Source organism: Pistacia vera, unplaced genomic scaffold (genome assembly GCF_008641045.1).
Source record: "Pistacia vera cultivar Batoury unplaced genomic scaffold, PisVer_v2 Contig188, whole genome shotgun sequence".
Lineage (NCBI taxonomy): Eukaryota > Viridiplantae > Streptophyta > Magnoliopsida > Sapindales > Anacardiaceae > Pistacia > Pistacia vera.
Genome location: NW_022195981.1, coordinates 550,025 through 573,092, shown reverse-complemented (window position 1 = coordinate 573,092; position 23,068 = coordinate 550,025). Strand labels below are relative to the sequence as shown.

Below are 23,068 nucleotides of genomic sequence, written 5' to 3'. Positions count from 1 at the left end.
AATCTAGATAAATACAACTATGGGTATCAACTTAATTTTTCGCTAAACCTTGGGTGGGAATATGTCATTTACTCTAGATATTTGTCCTCTCCTTTAGATTACCAGAATATGTGTCTAGAATTTAGTGGTTTACAATTTACCAGATTCTCCCCGCCCCCGCCCCCCCCCCCCCCCCCCCCCCCCCCCACCCCCCCCCCAAAAAAAAAAAAAAAAAAAAAAAAAAAAAAATTAAGTGTTGATCTCTAAACGAGAAGCCAAGCGAATTGTTGATTTTAAAATAACCTTTTTTCAATTTTCTTCTTTACGCCAACATATTTTACTTCAAAATTTATATATTTTTTTTCAGCTTCAAAGTTGATGTTTTTTTATCATCAAACTCCTTAATCAAATATTTTAGTTAAACTGGTTTCACTATCCTTGTATTTACTTTTTTTTTTTTTTTTCGTTTTAAGCCAAAATATTATTAGTTTGATTTTAATATTAATATTTCTTTATTTTGAATTACTTGGAAAAAATTTGGAAATATTGATTTTGATATAATTTAGTTTATATTTGTCAACCTATTACCTGCATTATTTAGACTAATAAAATTTAAAAGTTATTTACGCAATATAAAATTTAATATCAAAGGGGCATATTGTCAAAATGATAATTTTAAAATATTTTTAGATTTTATCTACAAAAAACAAACAACTTTACACTTGTAATCAGACGATAAAGGCCAAAAAAAAAAAAAAAAAAAAAAAAAAAGAGTATTCAAATTTAGTTAAAAAAACTAAAAAAACAAACACCACCTAGGTCTTTGCTTGTTTGTTTCCCCCTAAAGATGTGGACGAAATAAATCTTTCCGCCTAAAGATCCAGCCAAACCATCGTTGGCGCTGTGGGAAGTTGTCGAAAGTCACCTGGAGTTACTGTGAGCAGTCCACCGTGACCGGGAGGCCTCGATATGGCCGTTTCAGACCATATGATGGCTGAAAAGGCCATATCGAGAGTAGATCTGGCGGAAATGGCTAGATCTATTCTGGCCATTTCTGACATAGATTGATGGGTCTGGCGTTTCACGGTAAGCTGCTCACGGCGACTTCGGTGGTGGTTTGCAGTGACGGCAGGGTGGTGGGGGTGAGTTTGTATAAATTAAAATTTATATAAGCAGGGGTGTTTAGCTAAATTTGAAATATTGGAGGTTAAAAAATTGTTTAAAAATAAAAAATAAAAAATATTATATTAATATTTAAAAGAGGACAATTTACTAATTTAAATAATATACTCACCAATTTACTTCTCCTAACTAAACATATAAATATAAATATATCATTTTATTCTAATTAACCAAACATATTTTCTTAAAGATTCCCATTAATCTTCAAGGTAATATAAATTTTAATAATCTAATATTCTCTGAATTAAACAACCCTAGTGGTTCGTAAAGATAAAGGCCCATTTTCAGCCATTCGGTCGGCTGATTCCTTTCGAAAGAGTTGAAAGTTGCCATAAATTAATCTTTAAAAGATTTAGAAATCTTGGAAGAAATTGAACAACTTTTGTCGGCCATGCATGACAGAGCCTATTTGTATCAGTGCCAGTTTGTCTTACTAAATTCACTGAAATTAAGAGTATAAACGAATGATAAGAATTATAATTGACCATTAATAGTTTAAACAATTTTATTCATTATCTTTTGTCTTAAACGAAAAACTAAAGAATACCCTTAATGAATTAGTTATAGTTGATTAATATATCATTAAAGATGATAATCTTATTCAAAAGCGATCAGCTCATGAGTGATTGATCATATATTTTATATCTAATGGACAACAATAATTTATTTTTTAACATCATATTACATCTGGGAATAAATAAATACAATTCAATAACTGAATCATAACATTTTTATATAGATATTCCATAAATGCTGTCCAAGAAAATACTTATAATTGATTTGTGTTGGGATATTATCATTATCTAAGTGTGAACCTAACTTAATCAATATGCATGTGAGACTCATAAGTGTACCGCAAGAGGTATTAAAGCCTCCAGTGAGGTTGATGTGGTTGAGTAATTGAATTTGTCGTACCAATCTCTATGCATGGGTGTTCGGATCAGTTTGTACGCATTTTATTAATCAATCTAAAACTTTAGAACTATTGATCGGATAAGAGCTCCAGTGACTATCCATATTAGTAGTTGTGAAGACTTAACTCAAGAAAATCATGTTAAATCATTTTCTTACTCTTTACTATAAAGAGAATTCAAACTTGAAAGACCATGTTAGACATTCTCTACTCTTTTACCATTAATCCTCCCAATGTGGTTGATTCAATAAATTGAATGAAGATTGGCTTAATTAACAAAAATCCCAAAAACATATAATACAAGGAACATTAATGAACTATCAGAAAGTGGTAGCATCTTTATTAAACTATATTACATATATCCACCTGCAGTACTCATGGCTAATGCTTGATCAATCAGGAATGCATGAACAAAAGAGAAAGAAAGAGATTAGACAATATATAATACATTAAAACTTTAATAAACTTAATTGGCGAAACCACAAACTAGGCGCATCCTCGATTCCTCTTGATGTACAATCTACCACAACGTTCAACTATTTTAGAATTTCGTGGATCAGGTAGGCACGATGTATAGCTTCTTCCTCTCCCTCTCCCGCAATTCACTGCTGGACGATTAGCTATTAAGATACTTCTGCTTCAAAACTCGAATCTATTTCCGATTCAAACAAGAGCACAACGTTTTCGTCTTCCGCAATAGGGCAATCTTGCATGGAATCATTACAATACTGGAAGGTGCTGGTGTTGGAGCTGTTGCGCCTCTCGGGCCAAGCACTAGCTGTAGACTGATTTGCATTGAAGAGTATCATAACTAGGATCGCCAAAGAGAGACCCGCCATCAAATTTTTCGCCATGTCATCGTCTCCTGATGTCTGTCTCTCTAGTTGAGTGAAATTATCAAGCTGAGTACCTGGTATATGAAGTTCTTGTGAGGCTCAAGTGTGGCTATATAGACAGTGAGAGGGAAAAATAAAGTTTAAAAAGAGAGTAAAACGTATTACCTAAATTAAATTGAAACGTGTTAATAGTTTGTGGGTGTTACTTGATTTTATTGCGAAATGAATGGAGTAGAAACTTTCACTAGGGTGAATAGATACGTAAATAGTTGCCGTGCCTTATAGGGTCCGATGGCAAAAGAAAATAGCAATATTTATTGTTCCATATGTACACCATAATGTAAAAGGTGATGGTGATGTATCGCCATGTTGAAAGACCAATTATTAAAACTTTTATTTGTTTATTATCAGTAATTTATCATATATTAATATCAACTAACCATTTGATTTGTTAATACCATTTTCGATGGAACAATCCTTAAATAATCACCTTCAAGAAATCAAACTCGTCCAAATACTTATAAAGCAGTTTGATGTATAGAAAAAAAAAAAAAAACCTCAATTGCAACTTCCCAAAAATTCTTTCTTAAAGCTAAGTAAATTCCAACCTGGACTTGTTACATTGAAGCAAATATACGATGGATTCTTTCAATCATAGTAAAAAAAAACGATACATGATAAATTTGAGATAGTTTAGTGGTAAAACAATTTAATGATATATGATTACAGTCTTAGATTGAATCCCTTTTAACTCTTAATATTTTAATAGTGGTCACAATTGTAAAATGTTGTGTCTGTCACTGCAGGATTAGTAGAGATCAAGATGGTGGGAAGTTGTGATGGTCATTTACGAGAATTAGTCAAGGTCATACGATTTTTATAGGGACTAAAAAAAAAATCTGCAATCGGTCAACGTCAAAAAAAAAAAAAAAAAAAAAAAAAAAAAAGGGGTTTCTGAGCCAACGTCAAAGACTTACTAGTCTTTCATGATTTCACGGTTATCCCGTGTGTTTGAACTTTGAAGTGCAACAAGCTCTTACAATATTTAATCTGCAGAAGTTTTTGCTCCAGATTTTTCCATAACACGCAATGGAAAACACTTGTAGCCCTCATCTCTATACCAAAATCCGACCAACTCTTGCACTATCTACTTCTCCTATAGCCAGTTCCTTGTCTCCGCCGTTGCCGGTGACTCAACGTTTACATACACTCCAGCAGAGAACATATTTCTTGTTGTGGCTCCCTGACAAATCGGTTTCTCAAGATGGCCGAAAACTTGACTGGAGATATCAACTCTGAATATTTTTCCTCGCTCCAAGCCCAAAACAAACAATCAATATTCTCTGACTCACCTCAACAACCGGAAGAAGTTTAGAGAAATTCTATGGAAAACCAGACTCTCTTATGCGCCATTCACCTACATATTCAACATCACGCCCGGTCAAAAGTTCATACGCTTGTATTTCTTCGCTACTTCGTATCCGAACTTTGATAGCTCTGAAGATTTCTTCTCTGTACAAGCCAATTCCTTTACCTCTTAAAAACTTTAGTGCTTCATTAACAGCTGCTGCTGATCCTGACGGCCAAGATACCGTTTCAAAAGATACTGCATTAAGTCGAAGAAGATGGGTTAACATAAACTTCACTCCCAGTCCAGACCACAAACAAGCATATGCTTTTATCAACGGGATTGAAATAGTATCCATGCCCCCTAATCTTTATTTACGGAGACAGAGGTATAAATGGACCATTCAAATTTCTTGCCAGGAGATGAATCCGTTCAGTATTGAAACCGCAATGCCCTTGAGACCGTATACAGAATAAATGTCGCCGGGAAACAAATCACGCCCATAGAAGACACCGGTATGTATCGAAACTGGATTGTGGACGACCGCTACTTGAGAGATGCTAGAACAGGTGTTAAAGTCGACAACCTTACTATTAGTCCCAGTTCGACGCGATACCGAATTACACCGCTCCAGTTGCAGTCTATCAAACGGCCATGTCCATGGGGAAGGACGAGAATGTTAACCAGAATTATAGACTCACTTGGGAGTTTTCCCGTGGATTCCGGGTTTACGTATTTTGTCAGGCTTCATTTTTGCGAGGTTCAGATAGAGATAACAGATAATAGTCGTAGAAGGTTTGAAATCTACATAGCTAATCAAACTGCCGAGACTCGAGCGACATATTTGAATGGAGCCGTGGAAATGGTATTCCTGTATACAGTCAGTACGCTGTTATGATAGCAGCAAAAGGAGATGAAAAGAAGCAGAACCTCTCTACGCACTGCCACCAGCGCCATATGGATGAAAATTATTCTGATGCCATCTTGAATGGCCTTGAAATCTTCAAAGTGGACAGCTTCAAAAATCTCGCAGGACCTAATCTGACCTGATCCCCTCACTTTCGGTTCCAGAGACAAACCCGCAATCAACAAAACCGAAGAACAAAAGTACAACGATAATAGCCATCGTTGCTGGTGTTGCATCCGGCTTGGTTGTACTTTCTCTTTTTTATTGCTAATATTCCGGCGAGCAAGGCCAGTCAATGACTGGGGTTCCAGCACTGCTGGGACTCATTCTGGGCCCCATTTTCTACTTTACGACCAAGTCAACCAAGTCCCGTGGCTTATCTCTACCGTCCGATCTTTGTACCCGCTTTTCACTATCCGAGATCAAAGCGGCGACAAACAACTTCGATGATGCATTCATTATTGGCGTGGAGGGTTTGGTAATGTGTATAAGGGCTACATTAATGATGGGTCCACACCTGTGCAATCAAACGGCTGAATCCGGGTCACAACAGGGGGCCCTGGAATTCAATGCCGAGATCGATTTGCTCTCCCGGCTTAGGCACCTTCACTTGGTGTCTCTCATTGGCTATTGCAACGATCATGGAGAGATGATCCCGTGTATGATTACATGTCTCGTGGGACCCTACGTGATCATCTCTATAACAGTGATAATCCTCTCTTCCGTGGAATCAACGACTCGAGATTTGTATTGGTGCAGCAAGGGGGCTACATTATTTCACACGGGCGCGAAGCACGTCATCATTCACCGTGACGTGAAGACAACAAATATTTTGTTGGATGAGCAATGGGTCGCCAAGGTTTCCGATTTTGGGTTATCAAGATTGGGACCCACGACCATGTCACACACACCCGTCAGCACAGTGTGTGAAGGGTAGTTTTGGGTATTAGATCCCGAGTATTATAGACTTCAGCATTTGACTGAGAAATCTGACGTGTACTCATTTGGTGTGTGTTATTGGAAGTTTGTGTGCGAGGGCGCCTATACTTCGAACCGTGGATAAGAAGCAAGTGAGTTTAGCCGTTTGGGCGCGACGTTACTGCAGTGAGACGGTTCATGAGATTATGATCCGTTTTGAAGGGTAAAATAGCGCCGGAGTGCGTGAAGAAATTTGCAGAGGTGGCAATGAGTTGCCTGGATGATAAGGAATAAGAGGCCATCGATGAGTGACGTGGTGTGGGGTCTTGAGTTTGCATTGCAATTACAGGAGACGGCAGAGAGCATGAGAAGTTTTGGGATGATAAGGAGGATAGAAAGAAGGGCGAGGTTGATGATGAGGAGATGTGTTTAATGAAATATGAATCAGATGTTGATAGCGGGAGTTTGTTCAGTAGCATTGGAGACATGTGTTCGATTCGAGAGAGCGCTAGTACGGTGACACTATCAACCAGTGGATGATCAAAGCTTTTTACTAAAAGTTTGGTAGTAGACACGTTTCAGGAGCTGTCTTCTCCGAGATCATGAACCCACAAGGGCGATAAGTTAGATTGAAAGTCTCTTCGTCTTGTGTTGATAAATAGATGTTATATTTTCACTAGTGTGTTATTTTTCCTCTGGAAATTTAGACTTAATCACAATAAGGCTTGGTATGTTAGAAGTAGTTTCTATATGTTTCTCTGTAATTGCGTGCTTTATTTCGGAATACGATAAGTTAATTAAATTTATGTGGTGTAATGGAGAAACAAAAGATATAATCCATTCATCTCCTATTAATAATGATTAGTTTACAAGCCAATCTAATTGGACAGACAGGACTCATTGCAAGTGGACATAATCTATTTGTAAGTGGATTAATTGCAAGTTATCACGTCAGAATTGTTAGAGAAAGTTTGTGAGATTGAGTTGTAAATGTAATATTGTCTAAAAATATAATATCAAATCAAACTTGTTATTGTTAATGGACATTTATATATATAACAGGTAACTATATCCTCCTTCCAAGTAACTTAATTTATTGACTACCACGGAAGTTAATTTCATAATAAAAGAAGTATATGCTTTGGCACACATAAAACAACATAAAGGCCCATGCGTATATACATAAAAGATTACAAATGAATTCAGGACCCCTGTTTATTATTCTATTACAAAATTTCAAAGATTTTCATTATTTTTATCTGGCCGGAGAAGAATTTTCGTAATACAACAAAAGAATAAAGACATGAAAGAAAGAAGGAAGAGAATTTTCTTCGGTTAATATAATACAAGCAATATAAATCATATTCATTCTTTTTATATACACAATATTATAAGAACCGAAACTTATTTTAAAACAAATCCCACTAAACATGAATGTGTTAAAGAGTAACAAGCTCAAGCTGTACAAACAAGTCAGCCGCTGTCAAGCTGGAGAATATTAGTTACTGTTGAAGTTGTCGACCATTTCAACAATAAGGGGTGAGACAGACGCATAAGAGAGTGTGATAGCAAATCATAGATAAATACATTCATTGTAACAACAGAGGTAAGGAGATGTTTCAATAATATTGACTCTACTGGACGTAATCCGGATTTTAGGTAAACCAAAATAAATCGCTTGTATACTATCTCTTTACTGTTTATATTATTTGTGTGTGATTGTTTACTTATTGGTTTTGATTACTCTCTATATTGCTTCAGTTAGTCTACTATTAAGTTATGCAAGTTAGTTGCTGTGATTTTACGAGTTTGTTAGAAACAAATTCACTCTTTGTATTCATTCATTTTCAGTTTTAGTTGACATTCAGTCTCACAGACTCGTTTGCCAATTCAGTCACCAGATTTAACAAAAGAAATGGATTGAAACACATGCATGCATGTATAGGAACCCTAAGCCCTAGTATCTAAAACTCACCAAGTCATGTTAACTGGATGTGTATGTGGAAGGTTTCAAAGCGAAACCGAGAGATGGAAAGAAAGATTATGCATAATATTATACATACAATATTTTTATACAATATTTCTCATTCAACATAACGTAAAAAAAGATGATTGGCTGATTTTAAATTAAAATAAATTTTCAACCAATAATCTTTTGTCATATTATATTATATTAGAAATATTGTATGCATAGTATTACTTGAAAGAATATATAATAATGCTTAGAAAAGTAAGGGGTTAATTACAATACTTAATTTAACAAGGAATGACTAGAGGCACTGAGCTGGTTTTTTAGTTTGTTAAATTAGACTTTACTGGTTTTTTGATAGACCTCACCTCAGTCTACAAGAATTGGATTAGGGTGAGTAACTCTTAACCGTGAGCTTGGGCCTGAAAGGAAATGACTTCGTTGGGTCAACAAAGGGGCCACTAAAGGTATTTGTTGACGTATCTGCTTGGATACTTTAAATAATTTTTTCCCACGATGTGTTAGGAGGGTAGTGTATAAAACTATAAATAATTAAGCTATTCTCAAAGAAGAAAAAGAAAGTTTCTTCCTTATTAATGATAAACTTGATTTGGGTCCAAGACTATTTGGGTTTATCTCTTAAACCCGTGTATATTGCTAGCTTACTATTATAACCTTTAGCCACATTTGGTATCAAATCAGCTCATGTTCTCTCCAAGGTCATGACCATACTTCATTATAAGAAGGGGGAAGAGTTTTTTTAACAGTTAAATGTGAGCCCAAGAGGTCGTGATGTTTGGCCTTTTAGGGTTTGTTTGACAATACCCATAAAACCCTTAATCTAAGTCAAGTTGGAAAGCTCACAGATGGACAAGAAAATTAAAGTTACCATCAACGACGAACCATTCAAGCAAGAGTTGTTTATGCTGAAGATAATTAAACTTCAACGTTTATGCAGAAGACTTTGAATGCTGTCAAAGACATGTACAAGTGGAGTCACGGACTGATAGTTCTCGATGCTAGTCTGCTACCAAATGCCTTTACAAAGGCTAGTCTGTTACATATTATTTTAAGTTTCCACTAATAATTTTCATAAATACTGAACATATTGTAAATAGTGAACCTCCACCCTTTACGTAGTGGTGGAGGAAACCTAAAGCGGTGAAAGAGGAGCAAATGTGATTTATTTACTTTACCTTTCCTGAGTTATTACTTGTAGGAAATTGGAAGCCAAACAAATCAAGTCTTAGGCTTCCAATTTCATAAAGATGAACACATGCATGAGAAAAGATGAATTTCATTCATAAAAAAACTCATACATGTGCCATAATATAACCCTACATTCAATCCCCTTTTATAGATCTGTAAAGGGATAACATCACAAAACTAAAAATAACTAAACATCCGTTTTCATTAGTTGTAACTTCCTTAATTGTTCAAAACCGATTGATCAAATCTTACTTCTTCTTTGCTGTCAGTATTCATCTTCTAGACAAACTCTGCAGCATCATCTTCATCGTCTACCAAAATGATTCAACTTTAAAAAAAAATTACTAACACGTTATTAACACGAAGAACTTAACAAGTATCACGCTGCACTCTTTTTAAAAGTAGGTACTTCTATTGGAGTTGTCGACTACTTCAGCATTAATGGGTAACGGAGACGCACTCGGGGGTCCCGCTGCCCGGTCAGCGGGCAGGTGCCCCGCTCCTTGGTGAGCGGGAGGGGGTCGCGGGGGCAGCGCCCCCAAGCCCGTAGGCAATTTTGGGCTTTTCCATGTATAACCGCTGTAGGATTTCTTTTAAGTTATTAATTCCTTTTTGGGTTGGGCTTAGGAATAGGAATCCATGTAAAACTAGGTTTAATCTCTTCAACCTAGTATATAAACATACTTTTCTCTTGTTATGAGTGAGAGAGCAATTCATTCATTGTAAACGAGAGAGGTGAGACATATTTCAATAATATTGACTCAGCTGGACGTAACCCACATTGAGTGAACCAGGGTAAATCGCGCGTATAATTTCTTTGTTTACTGTTTGTTTTGTTTTACTATTATTATTTTGTTCCAGTTGCTTCTCTATTTCGTTCAACTTCCATCCTCCATAATGTTACCACACAGAGAGACGGTTGATGTGATTATTATCCGTTTTTGAAGGGTAAGATAGCGGCGGAGTGCTTGAAGAAACTTGCGGAGGTGGCAATGAGTTGCTTGGATGATAATGGAACAAGACGGCCATCGATGAGTGACGTGGTGTGGGGTCTTGAGTTTGCATTGCAATGACAGGAGACGGCAGAGAAGCATGAGAAGTTTGGGGATGATAAGGAGGATAGAAAGAAGGGCGAGGTTGATTATGAGGAGATATGTTCGATGAAATATGAATCGGATGTTGATAGCGGGAGTTTATTCAGTAGCATTGGAGAACATGTGTTTGATTCGAAGAACATAAGTACGGTGACACTAACAACCAGTGATGATCAAAGCGTTTCTACTAAAAGTTCTGGTAGTAGACACGTTTCTGGAGCCGTCTTCTCTGAGATCATGAACCCACAAGGAAGGTGAGTAGCATATGACCGCCTCTGCGTTCTGTATTGCTAAATAGAGCTTATATTTTCTTAGTTTTCATTTCTGTTGTAGATTCAGAATCAATCATGAGTAGACTTGCATTCATGTAAAAGATAATTAATTTGGACTGTACTGTATACTTTTTATTACAATTGCGTGCTTTATTTCGGAGTATCGAGTAGTTAATTTTGGTTGTTGTTGTTGTTGAAAGCCACGGTTTTCCCCTACCTGAAAGCATGAAACTAATCCTAATCAAGTCTCAAGTAAGTATTTTTGGCTACAAAATACTTCTAGTGCGGTTCGAACTACTGAGATTTCAAGTAAAGTTAGTCCCACTTAAAGTTCAGTTACCAGTTAAACCATACCTCATAGTTATGGAGTACTTTATTAATCACACCTCATTAGTGTTTGTTATAATTAACCAAGTAGTTAATTAAAATGAATGAATGTTTTAAGAGTTAAAATTTTTAAGAACCAATTCATTAGATGATGGCGTCTTGGCACACCAATTACATGCATGTTGATTATTCTACTAGAAATTTTCAAGATATTACAGTTATTTATTCATATTCCGAGAAGAATTTTCCTTGATACAACAAAAGAGAAAAGAGAAGAAAGAATAGAAGAATTTTCTTCGGTTAATTTATATATACAAGAGATGTAAGCCGCAATTGTTCATTTTATATACACAATTTTATAACAATGAAAAGTTGAAGAAGACAAATACCTCATAAAACATGAATGTGTAATTGAATCACCCGTAAGTAGATCAGATGGTTAAGGAGAATAGAAAATAGTGTAGATAAGAGTACAGTTTCAAATTCAATTTTCCATTTGAACATCCCCATTTTAAGTTGGTCGTCGTCGCGATGGGTTGCTGCATAGGTTATATTCTTTCAAGTATTAGTTGAGATGCGTGGGTCACATTCATTTATACGCGATAATTAATTACATATAAGGTTGGGATAAAATTAGAGTGGCTCTACTGGCCCCATATTTTAACTCAAGCACTTTATTTAAAATTTAAAAATTAATTTTTGTTTTACTATCATTATTCCTAAATACAAGTTCAGATATCCAAATTAAAAGTTAATAAAAAAATAGAACTTTAAAAATAGAAACAGTTCTAACAAATTATTAACCAGTGAGCATAATACAACAAAACAATACAAACAATTATTGGAATTAGAATCAGTGGCAATAGTTTTGAAGCACAAAAAAAAAAAAAAAAAAAAAAATAATTATATGTGACTACGAGAAATTAATAATTAAGAATTAAGAATTTGAGAAGCAATAAGAAAAAGGAAAATTCTTAACATTTTTACGTTACTATAAGTATAGCAAACAATTTCATTGCAAAATAAATAAACATAATTAACGTGAAATCTTTACTTTTCTTCCAACTAGTTTTTCATTAAAAATATAACTTAAAATTAAAAATTAAAAAAAAATTGAGAAAACTTAAAAAATTGAGATTGATGCTTGTCAAAGATAAAGACCAATATATATCTTGAGGGTGTGGCCTAAAGATAAAGACCAAAAGGAGCCCTGTTTCAGCTATCTAGGTTCCTTTCAGAAGAGTTGAAAGTTTGGACTGTACACTACCACAAATCTTTGAAAGATCTACAATGCTGAGAAAAGAGGTATGCATAATTTCTGTCCGCAAATCCCATTTTTTTTCCATTGTCAGTTTGTTGGAATATGGTGAGACTTGAGAGGAAGACTAAACGAGTATTAAAGTGATTAATACCTTATTTCGATTAATTGGTTGATCTTTGAAAGATCGAACCATTTATTATCCACTACTATTTTGTCTAAAATGAAGAGTTATGGAAGAGTCATTTTACAGGAAATAGTTGAAAATACCCCCAAGGCTATCATTTGACCCTCACTTCTGTTGTGTATGACCTTTTGCTGATCCTGATCATCAAACCTCTTGCGTTTATACAGGATATATAGTCAATAAACACCAAATCAATATGTCATTTAATTTAATTTTTATAATTATTGTGTACTATCATAAATATTCTCATAAGTTCTTAAATTTTATTATGGAGAGGTCAGTGGTAATTTTATTAATCTTAAGCATGAATTGAAACTAGATTATGGAGAATCGCTATTTGATATGACATATCTTATACCAAGTGTTAAAGTTATTAACAATACTGTTGTCTATCTCAGTTTCAACGCTATACCCACCATCAAAAAAGAGAGATACCTTGTTTATAGTTGAATCTAAGAGGCCCAATAGCATCAGAATTATTCAGATGGATGATCAATTATGATGTTGTTGGGCCTATTTTAGACCATATTTATTATCCTTAAATGTATTTTGTTAGTTATCTAATTTAATTTAATTATATGTTTATTTTTGTTTTTGGTGAATAAATTTGGAAGGATAGAGAATAAGAGAAAAGTCTTTTAATTCAAGTCTTTAATATCCAAGGAGATATTAAAGCCCAAAGAGCTAAAGGAGAGAGGAATAAAATAAGGGGGTAACATGTAATTTTATTTAGCTGTATATGACCATCTCAACCCATTGCACTAAATTGGTGTGATTTTTAGTGTAAAATACTATTGTATCTCCAACCCAATGTACCAAATATTATACCAAAAAGAATATTCTTTAGAATATTCTTTTTTTTAATCGTAATAATCAACAATTAATCTATTTCACTCATTATTTTTATATATGTTAATTAAATATTGGGAATTATATTTTTATTAAATAATAATTACTTTGAAAATTATACTAATTTAATAAAATTAAGCATTCATTTAATTAAATAAACATTATATTTAATATAGAAAAACATTACATCTAATATAAAATGATACCAAAATAATAATAATAAGAATAAGAATAAAAACAACAACAACACAAAAGTAAAATTTCATATTGATAGTAATTTAATTTTCCGAATTAGTATGTTCTTCCCACAAATGATCAATTAATGTATTTCAAAGAGCATTGTGAGCTTCTGTATCCTTGATTTGTCTATGTCGAGCAAGAAAATTTTGAAATGGGACATTTTCATCTGTGACAATTTCAACTTCGAGAGTTGGCGCTTCCATCTGATTTTCAATCGATGCATCAACATTACAATCATCTTCGATTATCATGTTGTGCATAATAATACACGTAGTCATTATATCATGTAATATATTTTTATCCATTCAAGCTTTTTAGGTTTAGTGTTTTTAAATTAGTGTTAATTTTTATTTTGAGTTATTGTAGTTTAATATTTGTATTGAATAAAGTTTTGTCTTTAATTTTTCATTATTTTTTTAATTATATCATTATTATGAATTTATTATTATAACAAAAAAAAAAAAAATTGGCTGAATAAACAGTACCACGCCAATATGGTGTGGATGACTGTTCATCTGCACCAAATTGGTGCATCAAATGGCGCTGCATTGGAGCAGCATTTCACGCCATTTTGGTGTTTTTTACACCAAAATGGTGTGGGTTGGAGATGCCCTAAGCGACCGTAGCGTGAAAGTAAGGTTAATTAATGGCATAGGCTAACGCTGGAAAAAAAAAAAAAAAAAGGAAAACAGAACCGAACAAAAAATTAAACCAAAAAATCAAAATTTTCCACCCGTACTATGGCCAAAGTTGTTATTTGGATAGAATATGGAATTGCTTCCTAAGCCATTTTTTTTTAATTTTTTTTTAACCGAGGTAATTCAGGTTGGTTTACGCGCATCTCAATTAATCTTCCAAAAATCTAGAACTACCGACCAGGTTAGAGTTTTAATGACTATCCCTATTAGTAATCGATGAGAGATTCGAACTCAAAACCTCTTGAGTAATACACTCAAAAGTCTTTATCAAATCACTCAATCACCTAGAGGTGGTTTACTAAGTCAAATTTACTTAGAAGCCAAGTTTTATAAAGGAAAAGATTTTCTTTTACCCTAACTTATTTGAAAGCTTATTTTCAACACAATTTAGGGAGAGGAGTTGCATCTTGGAGGATTGAAGACTTGGTGATAGAGGCTTATTAGCACACCACTTCGGTTTTTTTTGTTTTTTGTTTTTTTTTTTAATAATTTTTTACATTGTCTTTCTAATCTCTTAGAATGAGAGTTGATGAAACCTATGTTTAATGATTAATTTTTTAATAATATGGTTTGATTCATTTATATGTGCATTATAAGTAAAAGATCGTTGTTCTTGCTTCTTATTTAATTAGATATATTCTTTCATCTAAATGTCACATATTATTGATAGTTAGGATTGTTTAATTAATTAAACCATGTAAATGCATTTTTATTAAATTTTCTTTGATTTATTGTTTTTCATTGAATTGGATACATTGAATGTGTAGAAATTATACCATAGATTGAAGAGGAACTGACATTAGGTTTATTGAATAATGCCTAATTGAAAATCCATACAAGACAGTAGATTAATTGCTTAATTGTTCGTTAACTAAAATTGAGATTTAATTTAATAATATATATTTAATTTAGTTCATTTATTTTTACATTATTTTATCAATCCTGTGGGCTCGACCTCGTATACCTCTAGATTTATACTCCAATAAATTCTTGCGCTTGTGAATTTTATTGAAAACAACAATAGATGTCATCTTGAATGTTCTTGAAATCTTCAAATTGGACAGTTTTCGAATCTGGAAAACACATTTGTCTTTTTTATATATACAATTTGTTAAGAAGGAAAAGTTGATTAGAGAAAAAAATCCCACTAAACAAAGAAATGGACTTGTTTTCCAATTGCTTCTCCAAAACGAACAAATAAACTATATTGAAACCCATGTAGGAACCCTAAACCTAGTATCTAAACCTCAACAAGTTATGTTAATTGGAGATGTGTATGTGGAAGATCTAAAAATTATAGTGTACCTGAGAGATTGAAAGACACAGAATATATAATAATATATGCTTAGAAAAGTAAAAGGATGCAATACTTAATTTAAGAAGGAATATTATAAGTTAAAATAACTGCGTCTCAAGCACTCAAGAATCTGATTAAGTTCTAAAATGTAAAGATATTAAGTTTACAACTCAATCTTATAATTTTTTCTTATAACTCTAACGTGGACGTCAACAAATGATTTTGGTTAAATATGAATAACCGTTCCTTAAAGACAAACAAGAATGACCATTTGTCTTTAAGAAACAATCATTCGTATTTAGTCAAAATTATTTAATGTTTTAAATGTGGTGAAAGCTGATGTGATATTTATCAACTTAATTACCATATTTGAGTTGTAAGAGAAAATTTTGAAATTAAGTTGTGAGCGAAATATAAATCTTTGGAATGATAAAAGTGTCATTCGTGAAGCTTAACTTGTAAAAGACTTGCAACATGATTTTCGAGCTTACTCAGCATTCCATTTAGGTTTAATAATGGTGAGCTGTCCAAGTTGTTTTTGCTCTACTGTAAGCTTGATATAAGAGAATGCCTCCTTTAGTAAAAGAATTTCAAACTTCATAATTATTTCATTTATCTTAAAATTGAATATTTTAATTAATTTTCCTCAATAATAGTGCTGTACACTATTTGAAATCGTTCAGTTAATAAAAACTTCCCTCAATTGAAGTTTATTCCACTTGGTATTAGAGCATTTTGACAACGTCTTCTAGTCATAGAAAATTTTCATTCATTTTCTCACCTTCCAAACACTGATGAGAAAATTTCTTCCGTTTTTTAGAACTCTGCAAATTTTGCAATCTGATAAATTCGTTTTTATAACTCTTCCACAAATTAACTTAACTATTCTCATTCCTCTTTCTATAAAACTGAATTCTGACAATTATCGATATTGTAGTTCTCTTGTTCTCTCTACAATTCGCAACCATGAACTTGAGTCATTCTTACTTGGTTTAATGTAATGTCCATATCCATTTGCGATAATGAAGATCTTGAAGTCAGAAAAAGTATCAGATGATTCTATCAAAAACCTAATCCTGACTATGTTCAGCTGGCTATTGGCTTCTATCTCAGAGCTAAAGTATAGCTATATTTCTTGATATCAGACTTCGTCTTAAATTTGGATTACTCTGCGACAATTTCATCAAAATAGTTGTAAAGTTCAGTACACGTCATTTTAAACATCAATTACAAGCTATGAAGAAAGGATCACTGTCAATTAGTGAACTTTTATTTATGGTGATAAGCTGTTAGATTTTATCTTAGATGGATTAGATTTTGAAGCTGTTATTATGAATCTAACATCTCCAATGGTGTCAATTGCTTTACTGTTGATTTGCATTCTGGAAATTCGGTACAATTTGCTGCTGTAAATCCAGTATCTCAAAATACATTCTTCCTCAAGCTCATCTAATTGCAGCGAATAAGTTTGGATTATCGTCATTATGAGTATTCGTTGATTTGGTTATATGCTTTGTAATTGTGCTATGGCTTCTTAGTTATTCCAGCTCATCCAAGGATTCTTTCAAGTTTCTGACGAAGTATTTGGCAACTTTCTCTGGTGAAGATGCTTATACCATGGGTGAAGCCAAGGAGGAAGCTGTGCGCACAATTATAGAATTTGTAAAGGCACCTGACATGTTTCAGGTAAATATGAAGGGCTCACTGAATTTCTAAGATGAATGGCCTGATAGTTTCTTCACAACTATTAACTGCAGTTAAATTAAACTTTTCATGATCATGCACTAAATGTAGTTAGCAAATTTGAATGCATTTTGCATCCAACTGATCCTGTAATTTGTTCTTTTTGAGGGCATCTCTTCTTGCAATTTGCATGCATATATGCAGTTTCTTCAGTTATTGTTTGCCTTACCTAAAAAAGGTTTCTTGCTATGTAACTAATCTGTTCTGTTGCATTGCAGTGTGATTTATTAGACATGCCTGCAATAGGGCAATTAGAGAAGGATGCTAAATATGCATTGGTATATCAGCTTCTGAAGATCTTTCTGACACAGAGACTGGATGCCTATTTGGAATTTCAGACTGCAAATTCTACTTTACTGAAAAGCTATGGTAATAATTTCTTTGTTGTACTGTCATTTTCTAGTAATTGGATATTACATGAGCTACAATGTCTTCAAAATTAAAGTAAAAATAAGTATGCTTCTTCTTGGTGTAGGTCTTGTTCATGAAGACTGTATAACAAAGATGAGGTTGATGTCATTAGTGGATCTTGGTTCTAGTGGATCTGGCCAAATTCCTTATGCCCTTATCAGGGATACCCTAAGGGTAATCTTGCTTGCCTTTGTTTCTATGGATTTGCTGTAGTTTCTTTGTTGCTTATATTTGGGCATGTTTTATTGCAGATCAGTGAAGATGAGGTGGAAATGTGGGTGGTTAAGGCAATAACTGCCAAATTGATGGACTGCAAAATGGACCAAATGAATCAAGTTGTGATTGTGAGGTAAATTGTCCTGTTCTGTATCCCCTCTCTCACTCTACACAAATATACATGCATACATACCATTGATTCATTTTAATTTGCAACAATTTATTTCAGTAATATCCAGCAATTACTACAGCTAATATCCTTTGTTTTGGTTGTAACTTTCATTTGATCTGCAGCCGCTGTACTGAGCGTGTCTTTTCACAGCACCAGTGGCAAACTCTTAGAACAAAGCTTGCAACTTGGAGGGTAAGAATACCCACCAGTAATGCTATATGTTTTAACCTTTTTTCATTCAGTTATGCGTACCCTCTATGTTTCTTTTGTTGAGAAGAAAAAATGATAATTTATAAATATGTTGCCTCATATTTTGGACTTGAATGTTAAATGTTTGAAATAGAAATTTGACTTGTCCTTTACTTTTATATTAATTCAAAGGTGTCATGTTGAGCAACTAATGTTGTATTTCACTGGACTTAATTTACCAAGTTGGTTTTCTTTTCCTGAGTCAGTATTCAATAGAATTGATAGGAAAATCTCTAGAATGTTTCTATATTTTTATTGTTTTATTTTCAAAAATTAAGTTGTTTCCTTCTTTTGTTCTCATTTCCAGGGTAATATTGCAAACGTGATCAGCACTATTCAAACGAACAAGGTAACTGAAGAAGCGTCACAAGGAGTGCAAGGTTTAATGACTCGCTAGGCTGCTTTTTTATGTCGGATTTTTGATGGCCCCTGTTATTTAGAGATAGGTCAGACTATCATGTGCGGCTGAAGTATCATACTGAAATTTATATTTATTGAACATTAATTTTAGTGTATTGGAAATTTTGACAGAATGAGTCAAATCATATTTTGTTTATCATGCTACCTTAACTGGTTATGTTGTTTAAACTAGCAGAACCTGATATGGGTCCAAATTTTCATCTCTCTTTTTTTGCTCCATTTACGTACTTTTATAATTTGTTGACTTAGTTTTTTAATGAAACAAGAGGCTCGAGCTTGTTCAAAATCATCATTCAAGGCCATGAGAAATTGATTCAACCTTAACTTAACACGATAGTCATCAAACAGTTTTACATCAATTGCACATGTCCATTCAGGTTCTGATTCTGATAAAGCAATTTGGATTGGGTTTTATGGGTTTGTGTTTAGGCTGAATGGTTAGAAATAAAACAAAAGAAATCACTCCAAAGTGTACCTTCAAGTCTTCAACAATGGCGATTAAACAAGTAATTACCGCCAAAAGATAAGAAAGCAGCAAAGAAACACCGGAACAGGGAACCACCAAACAAAACCACCGGAATAATTGCTCATAATGATGTTTTTCGTGAGCCAACAAAACATAGTGAGGTTAATTGTCATCATCTGCAAAAGAGAGATTTACAACTTTCTTCTGTCAAACACTCATGATCAGCCAATTGATATCTTCGCCAAGCCTTTACCTTCTGGAAGTTTTCTTGACCGGGTTTCCAAACTCAAGTTATAGCTTCATTCCCTTTAAATATCCTCACCCTATATTTATCCCCCTCTCTTTCCTGTATCTATCTCTGTCTCTGTCTCCTACAGAAATAATGAACACAAAAGTTAAGCAGCAACACGAGCAGAAATCTGAATACAATGAAGAGCAACAACCACGATCAAAAGTTGAACTTCAACAGAAACAAATCTGGAGCAGCAAGAATTAAAGAAGCAGGAGGTAACAAACCACCATGGCGTCAAGGCGTGCAAAGCACTGTCCTAAAGATCATATTTCTGCCCCACTGGAAGGATCTTCTTTGTGCAAATGGCTCAGATGCGGACCGACCTCCAAGATACAATAGAATAAAAACACTGAAGCAAAATGAACTCTATCAAGTGGAAAAATTGTCTTTCTTTCGAAAGAGAATAAACACCCCTTTTTATACTTGACAATCTGCCTGTTGATTTATACATATAACAGCCATTTTAACTAAAAAATGAAACTGCCACTGACAGCCTGTTTGCCACCATTGAATTTATAACAGCCCAGGTTTTAATCCACAAAGCTCTTATATTAATATTAGAAACTTCCATGATTTGAATTGCAGTCATGAAGCAATAAGTCAAAACTGCAGTTGCTTTTAATTGTATAACAGTCTAAAAATTTAATTAAAAATTGATATTTTGACATACCATTTCCCAAATTAGCTTTATAACAGTATGAAGTTAGAGATGATAATGGCCAGTGATTGAGTTGAATTGTTAAAATTATCTTCGGTTTTACTGGTTTCTTAAACTTTGTATTTTGTCTATTGCTATAATTTACTTGTTCTAACCATAATATCGTTGAACCTGTCTCTCAAATTCAGTGGTTATAAAATATTATATCGTAAAAGTTCATCATCTAATTGGGAGGAGCACCGAACGAGTAACCAATGCATGCATCCGAGTGATGAATGAAGTGTTCTGAAACGCGTGTCGCGACATGTGTGTGATGAAGTTGTTCGTGACCTGTTTGGCGTGTAGTTTGGGCTGTATTTTTGTCTTAATAGTTTATAACACTCAGTTTAAACTTTCAATTGCCTGAGAAACGGGGCAGCTTAACGTAGGTGAATATCAAAGATGAGCCCTGAGATCAGCATTAATAAACATAGACATAATACCTTTATTTTAGAAACTATCAATCATACAGTTCATACTACACAACAATGGCAAGTTTATTTGTTTGAGGAGAAATGATCCATTAATACCTAGTTATCTTATTCCAGTTCCTATGCCCTTATCCATTCAATGAACTTCTTGAAAGTCTGGTTAGACAGACCACCTTCTTTGACACTTTTCAATGCAGATTCCTGGAGTTCCAAAGCTTTTGCTTTGAAATTTTCATCACCAAGCACTTGATCCACCTTGCTCTTAATTTCTTCTCGTATGATGATCCCACTTTCGTCATTGTTAAACTTCAATCCCACCTTCCAAATATCAGCAATGTAGCCCTCATTAATGAACTGGTCAGCAAAGTATGGCCAGCACAAGAAAGGAAGCCCATTGCTTACTCCTTCCATGGTGGAATTCCAACCACAATGGCTCATGAAACAGGCAATGGAAGGGTGACTCAGAACCTTCTGCTGAGGTGCCCAACCCACCATTTTCCCACGATTGGCTACCCTTCCTGTAAAGCCTTCTGGGTAGGCTTCATTTGCATCATCAGTAATATCTGGCCTCACAACCCATAAGAATGGCCTGTTGGTGAGTTCAAGTCCCAGCGCCAGCTCTTGGAATTGGATCTTGTCTAAAACTGTGAAGCTGCCAAATGCAACATAAATGACTGAGTTAGGTTGCTGTTGATCCAGCCATTTCAAGCAACTTGAGTCTTCTGGCCAGAAGTATCCCTCTGAATTTCCTTGTCTGTTGCTTGCTAAAAGAGGTCCAATTGGAAGAATTTTCGGAACCAAGTTGAAAGCTTCAGGCTCAAGCTCACACGTTGTGTTGCAAATCAGGTAGTCAGCTGTCATTTGTGTACCTTCTGTGCTCTTAACAATAAGTTCAAAAATCTTCCTCTGGGTGATTAAGTCGCCAATGTTCCAGATAAGATCTGCACTGCCGATTGTAGGCATGTTTGGTCCCAACTGTATCATATGTCGACTGTTCGTAGTTCCTGAAATAATTAAGGTGCTCAAGGAAATAAATAACTGCATGGCCTAACTACCTTTTATCAACGCAAAGCAAAATCAATTTCATCTGATGTTGAAAATCTAGTCTTACCATCTTTGTTAATGATTCCATCATCAATCATTTTGGGAATACGGTAGTACAAGGCCAGAGCCGCCACTCCTGTCGACAAAAACGCAGCCCGCTTAATTTTTAGTTTCTCTACTACTTGCAGGACCATTCCAACATGCACATCCGCAATAACAGAAGTGATCTTTTCATCTTCCTCTTTGTTGTTGAACTCTTGTATGAGCTCTTCCAGCTTCCCAGGCATCTCCTTTACAAGCGATTCACATAACTTGCCTAAATCATTTCTATCCTCCCAGGGTTCCAATCCATCTGGAATCGATACCAGGCCGATTTCTTCATCATCTCCTACATACTTCTTTTCCTGTAATGCTTTGATGATCCGCTTGTGAGTATGATCTGTGTTTACAAACGTGACCCTGAGGCCATGCTTCACTAAGCAATGTGAAAGCTCAAGGAAAGGAATTACATGGCCTTGTGCTGGAAAAGGTATTACCAGAACATGTGGACGACTCATTTTAATTTTCTGCTTTGTATGTTCTTATGAACAAATTAAACATTGGGTTCACATATATCATGTTGATTTCTGGTTCTATAAAGATTTGTGGAGTGGTCCTCAATGTTGAGATCGTGGCTTGTTTTCGTAATAGTTCCATATAAAAATTGAATGTTTTTAGGAAATCTATTTAATAATGAATATAATCGTTAATAAGAATAAAATTATGAGACTCATATTAAGGATTGAAATATGAATCCTATTAGAAATAAAATATCTTATATACCTATAAATATAGGGATTTATACATATAGGGATAAGGGTCTATAAATATATGGGCAAGAACAAATTTAAGATGTGAGAACATAAAGTATACTATAGGTAGAGTATTTTAGAAACTGGGGTTGTTTCCTACTAGATACTGGATTGAACGTGACTAAAAACTATAATTGTTTTCGTTTTGTCAATTATATATCGGATTTATGGTATTGTGTACTCTTGTATATCGTGATTATAAAACAATAATGAATTTCTCTCATCTATGGATAAAGACGGATTATGTCCAACTATGTAAATATGATGTTTATTTGTGTGATGTGATTTTTTTCTTTCTTTATTAATCTGCAATGTATATTTCCGCCCCCATATCCTAACACTCAAGTGATCTCATTGACAGTTTTGTTTTCATCTGCCGCACCGAATGATGATCAGTATAAACCTCCAGGTGCGTTTCTGCTGGTCTCTTATTGAGGCATCTGTGTAAATGGGTCCTGCTTTTGTCTTATCTTTCGACTTTTTTTTCTTTGTTTTCTGAATATACAGATGATTGAAAAATATGTGGTTTGAATTATTGTATCTTCGTGTATTATGGTATTTGGTTTGATATGACATAACAGATTGAGTGATTC

The 23,068-nt window shown here is 34.2% G+C and overlaps 2 protein-coding genes and 1 pseudogene across 2 annotated transcripts; 2 read left to right on the top strand and 1 right to left on the bottom strand.

Moving 5' to 3' along the window:
* Positions 1-3,999: 3,999 nt before the first annotated feature.
* LOC116126978 lies at positions 4,000-10,613 on the top strand (annotated as a pseudogene).
* A 6,404-nt stretch (positions 10,614-17,017) lies between these two features.
* LOC116127034 (eukaryotic translation initiation factor 3 subunit M-like) lies at positions 17,018-18,888 on the top strand. The gene is made up of 6 exons (XM_031412700.1): positions 17,018-17,169; positions 17,445-17,595; positions 17,702-17,811; positions 17,889-17,986; positions 18,148-18,217; positions 18,582-18,888. Exons 1-6 carry the CDS (start codon positions 17,101-17,103, stop codon positions 18,669-18,671), a joined length of 588 nt encoding a protein of 195 aa, XP_031268560.1. The 5' UTR covers positions 17,018-17,100; the 3' UTR covers positions 18,672-18,888.
* Positions 18,889-20,598: 1,710 nt separating this feature from the next.
* LOC116127025 (UDP-glycosyltransferase 83A1-like) lies at positions 20,599-22,288 on the bottom strand. Its single transcript, XM_031412690.1, has 2 exons — positions 21,692-22,288; positions 20,599-21,584 (listed from the first exon to the last, which is right to left on the bottom strand). Exons 1-2 carry the CDS (start codon positions 22,179-22,181, stop codon positions 20,701-20,703), a joined length of 1,374 nt encoding a protein of 457 aa, XP_031268550.1. The 5' UTR covers positions 22,182-22,288; the 3' UTR covers positions 20,599-20,700.
* Positions 22,289-23,068: the final 780 nt, after the last annotated feature.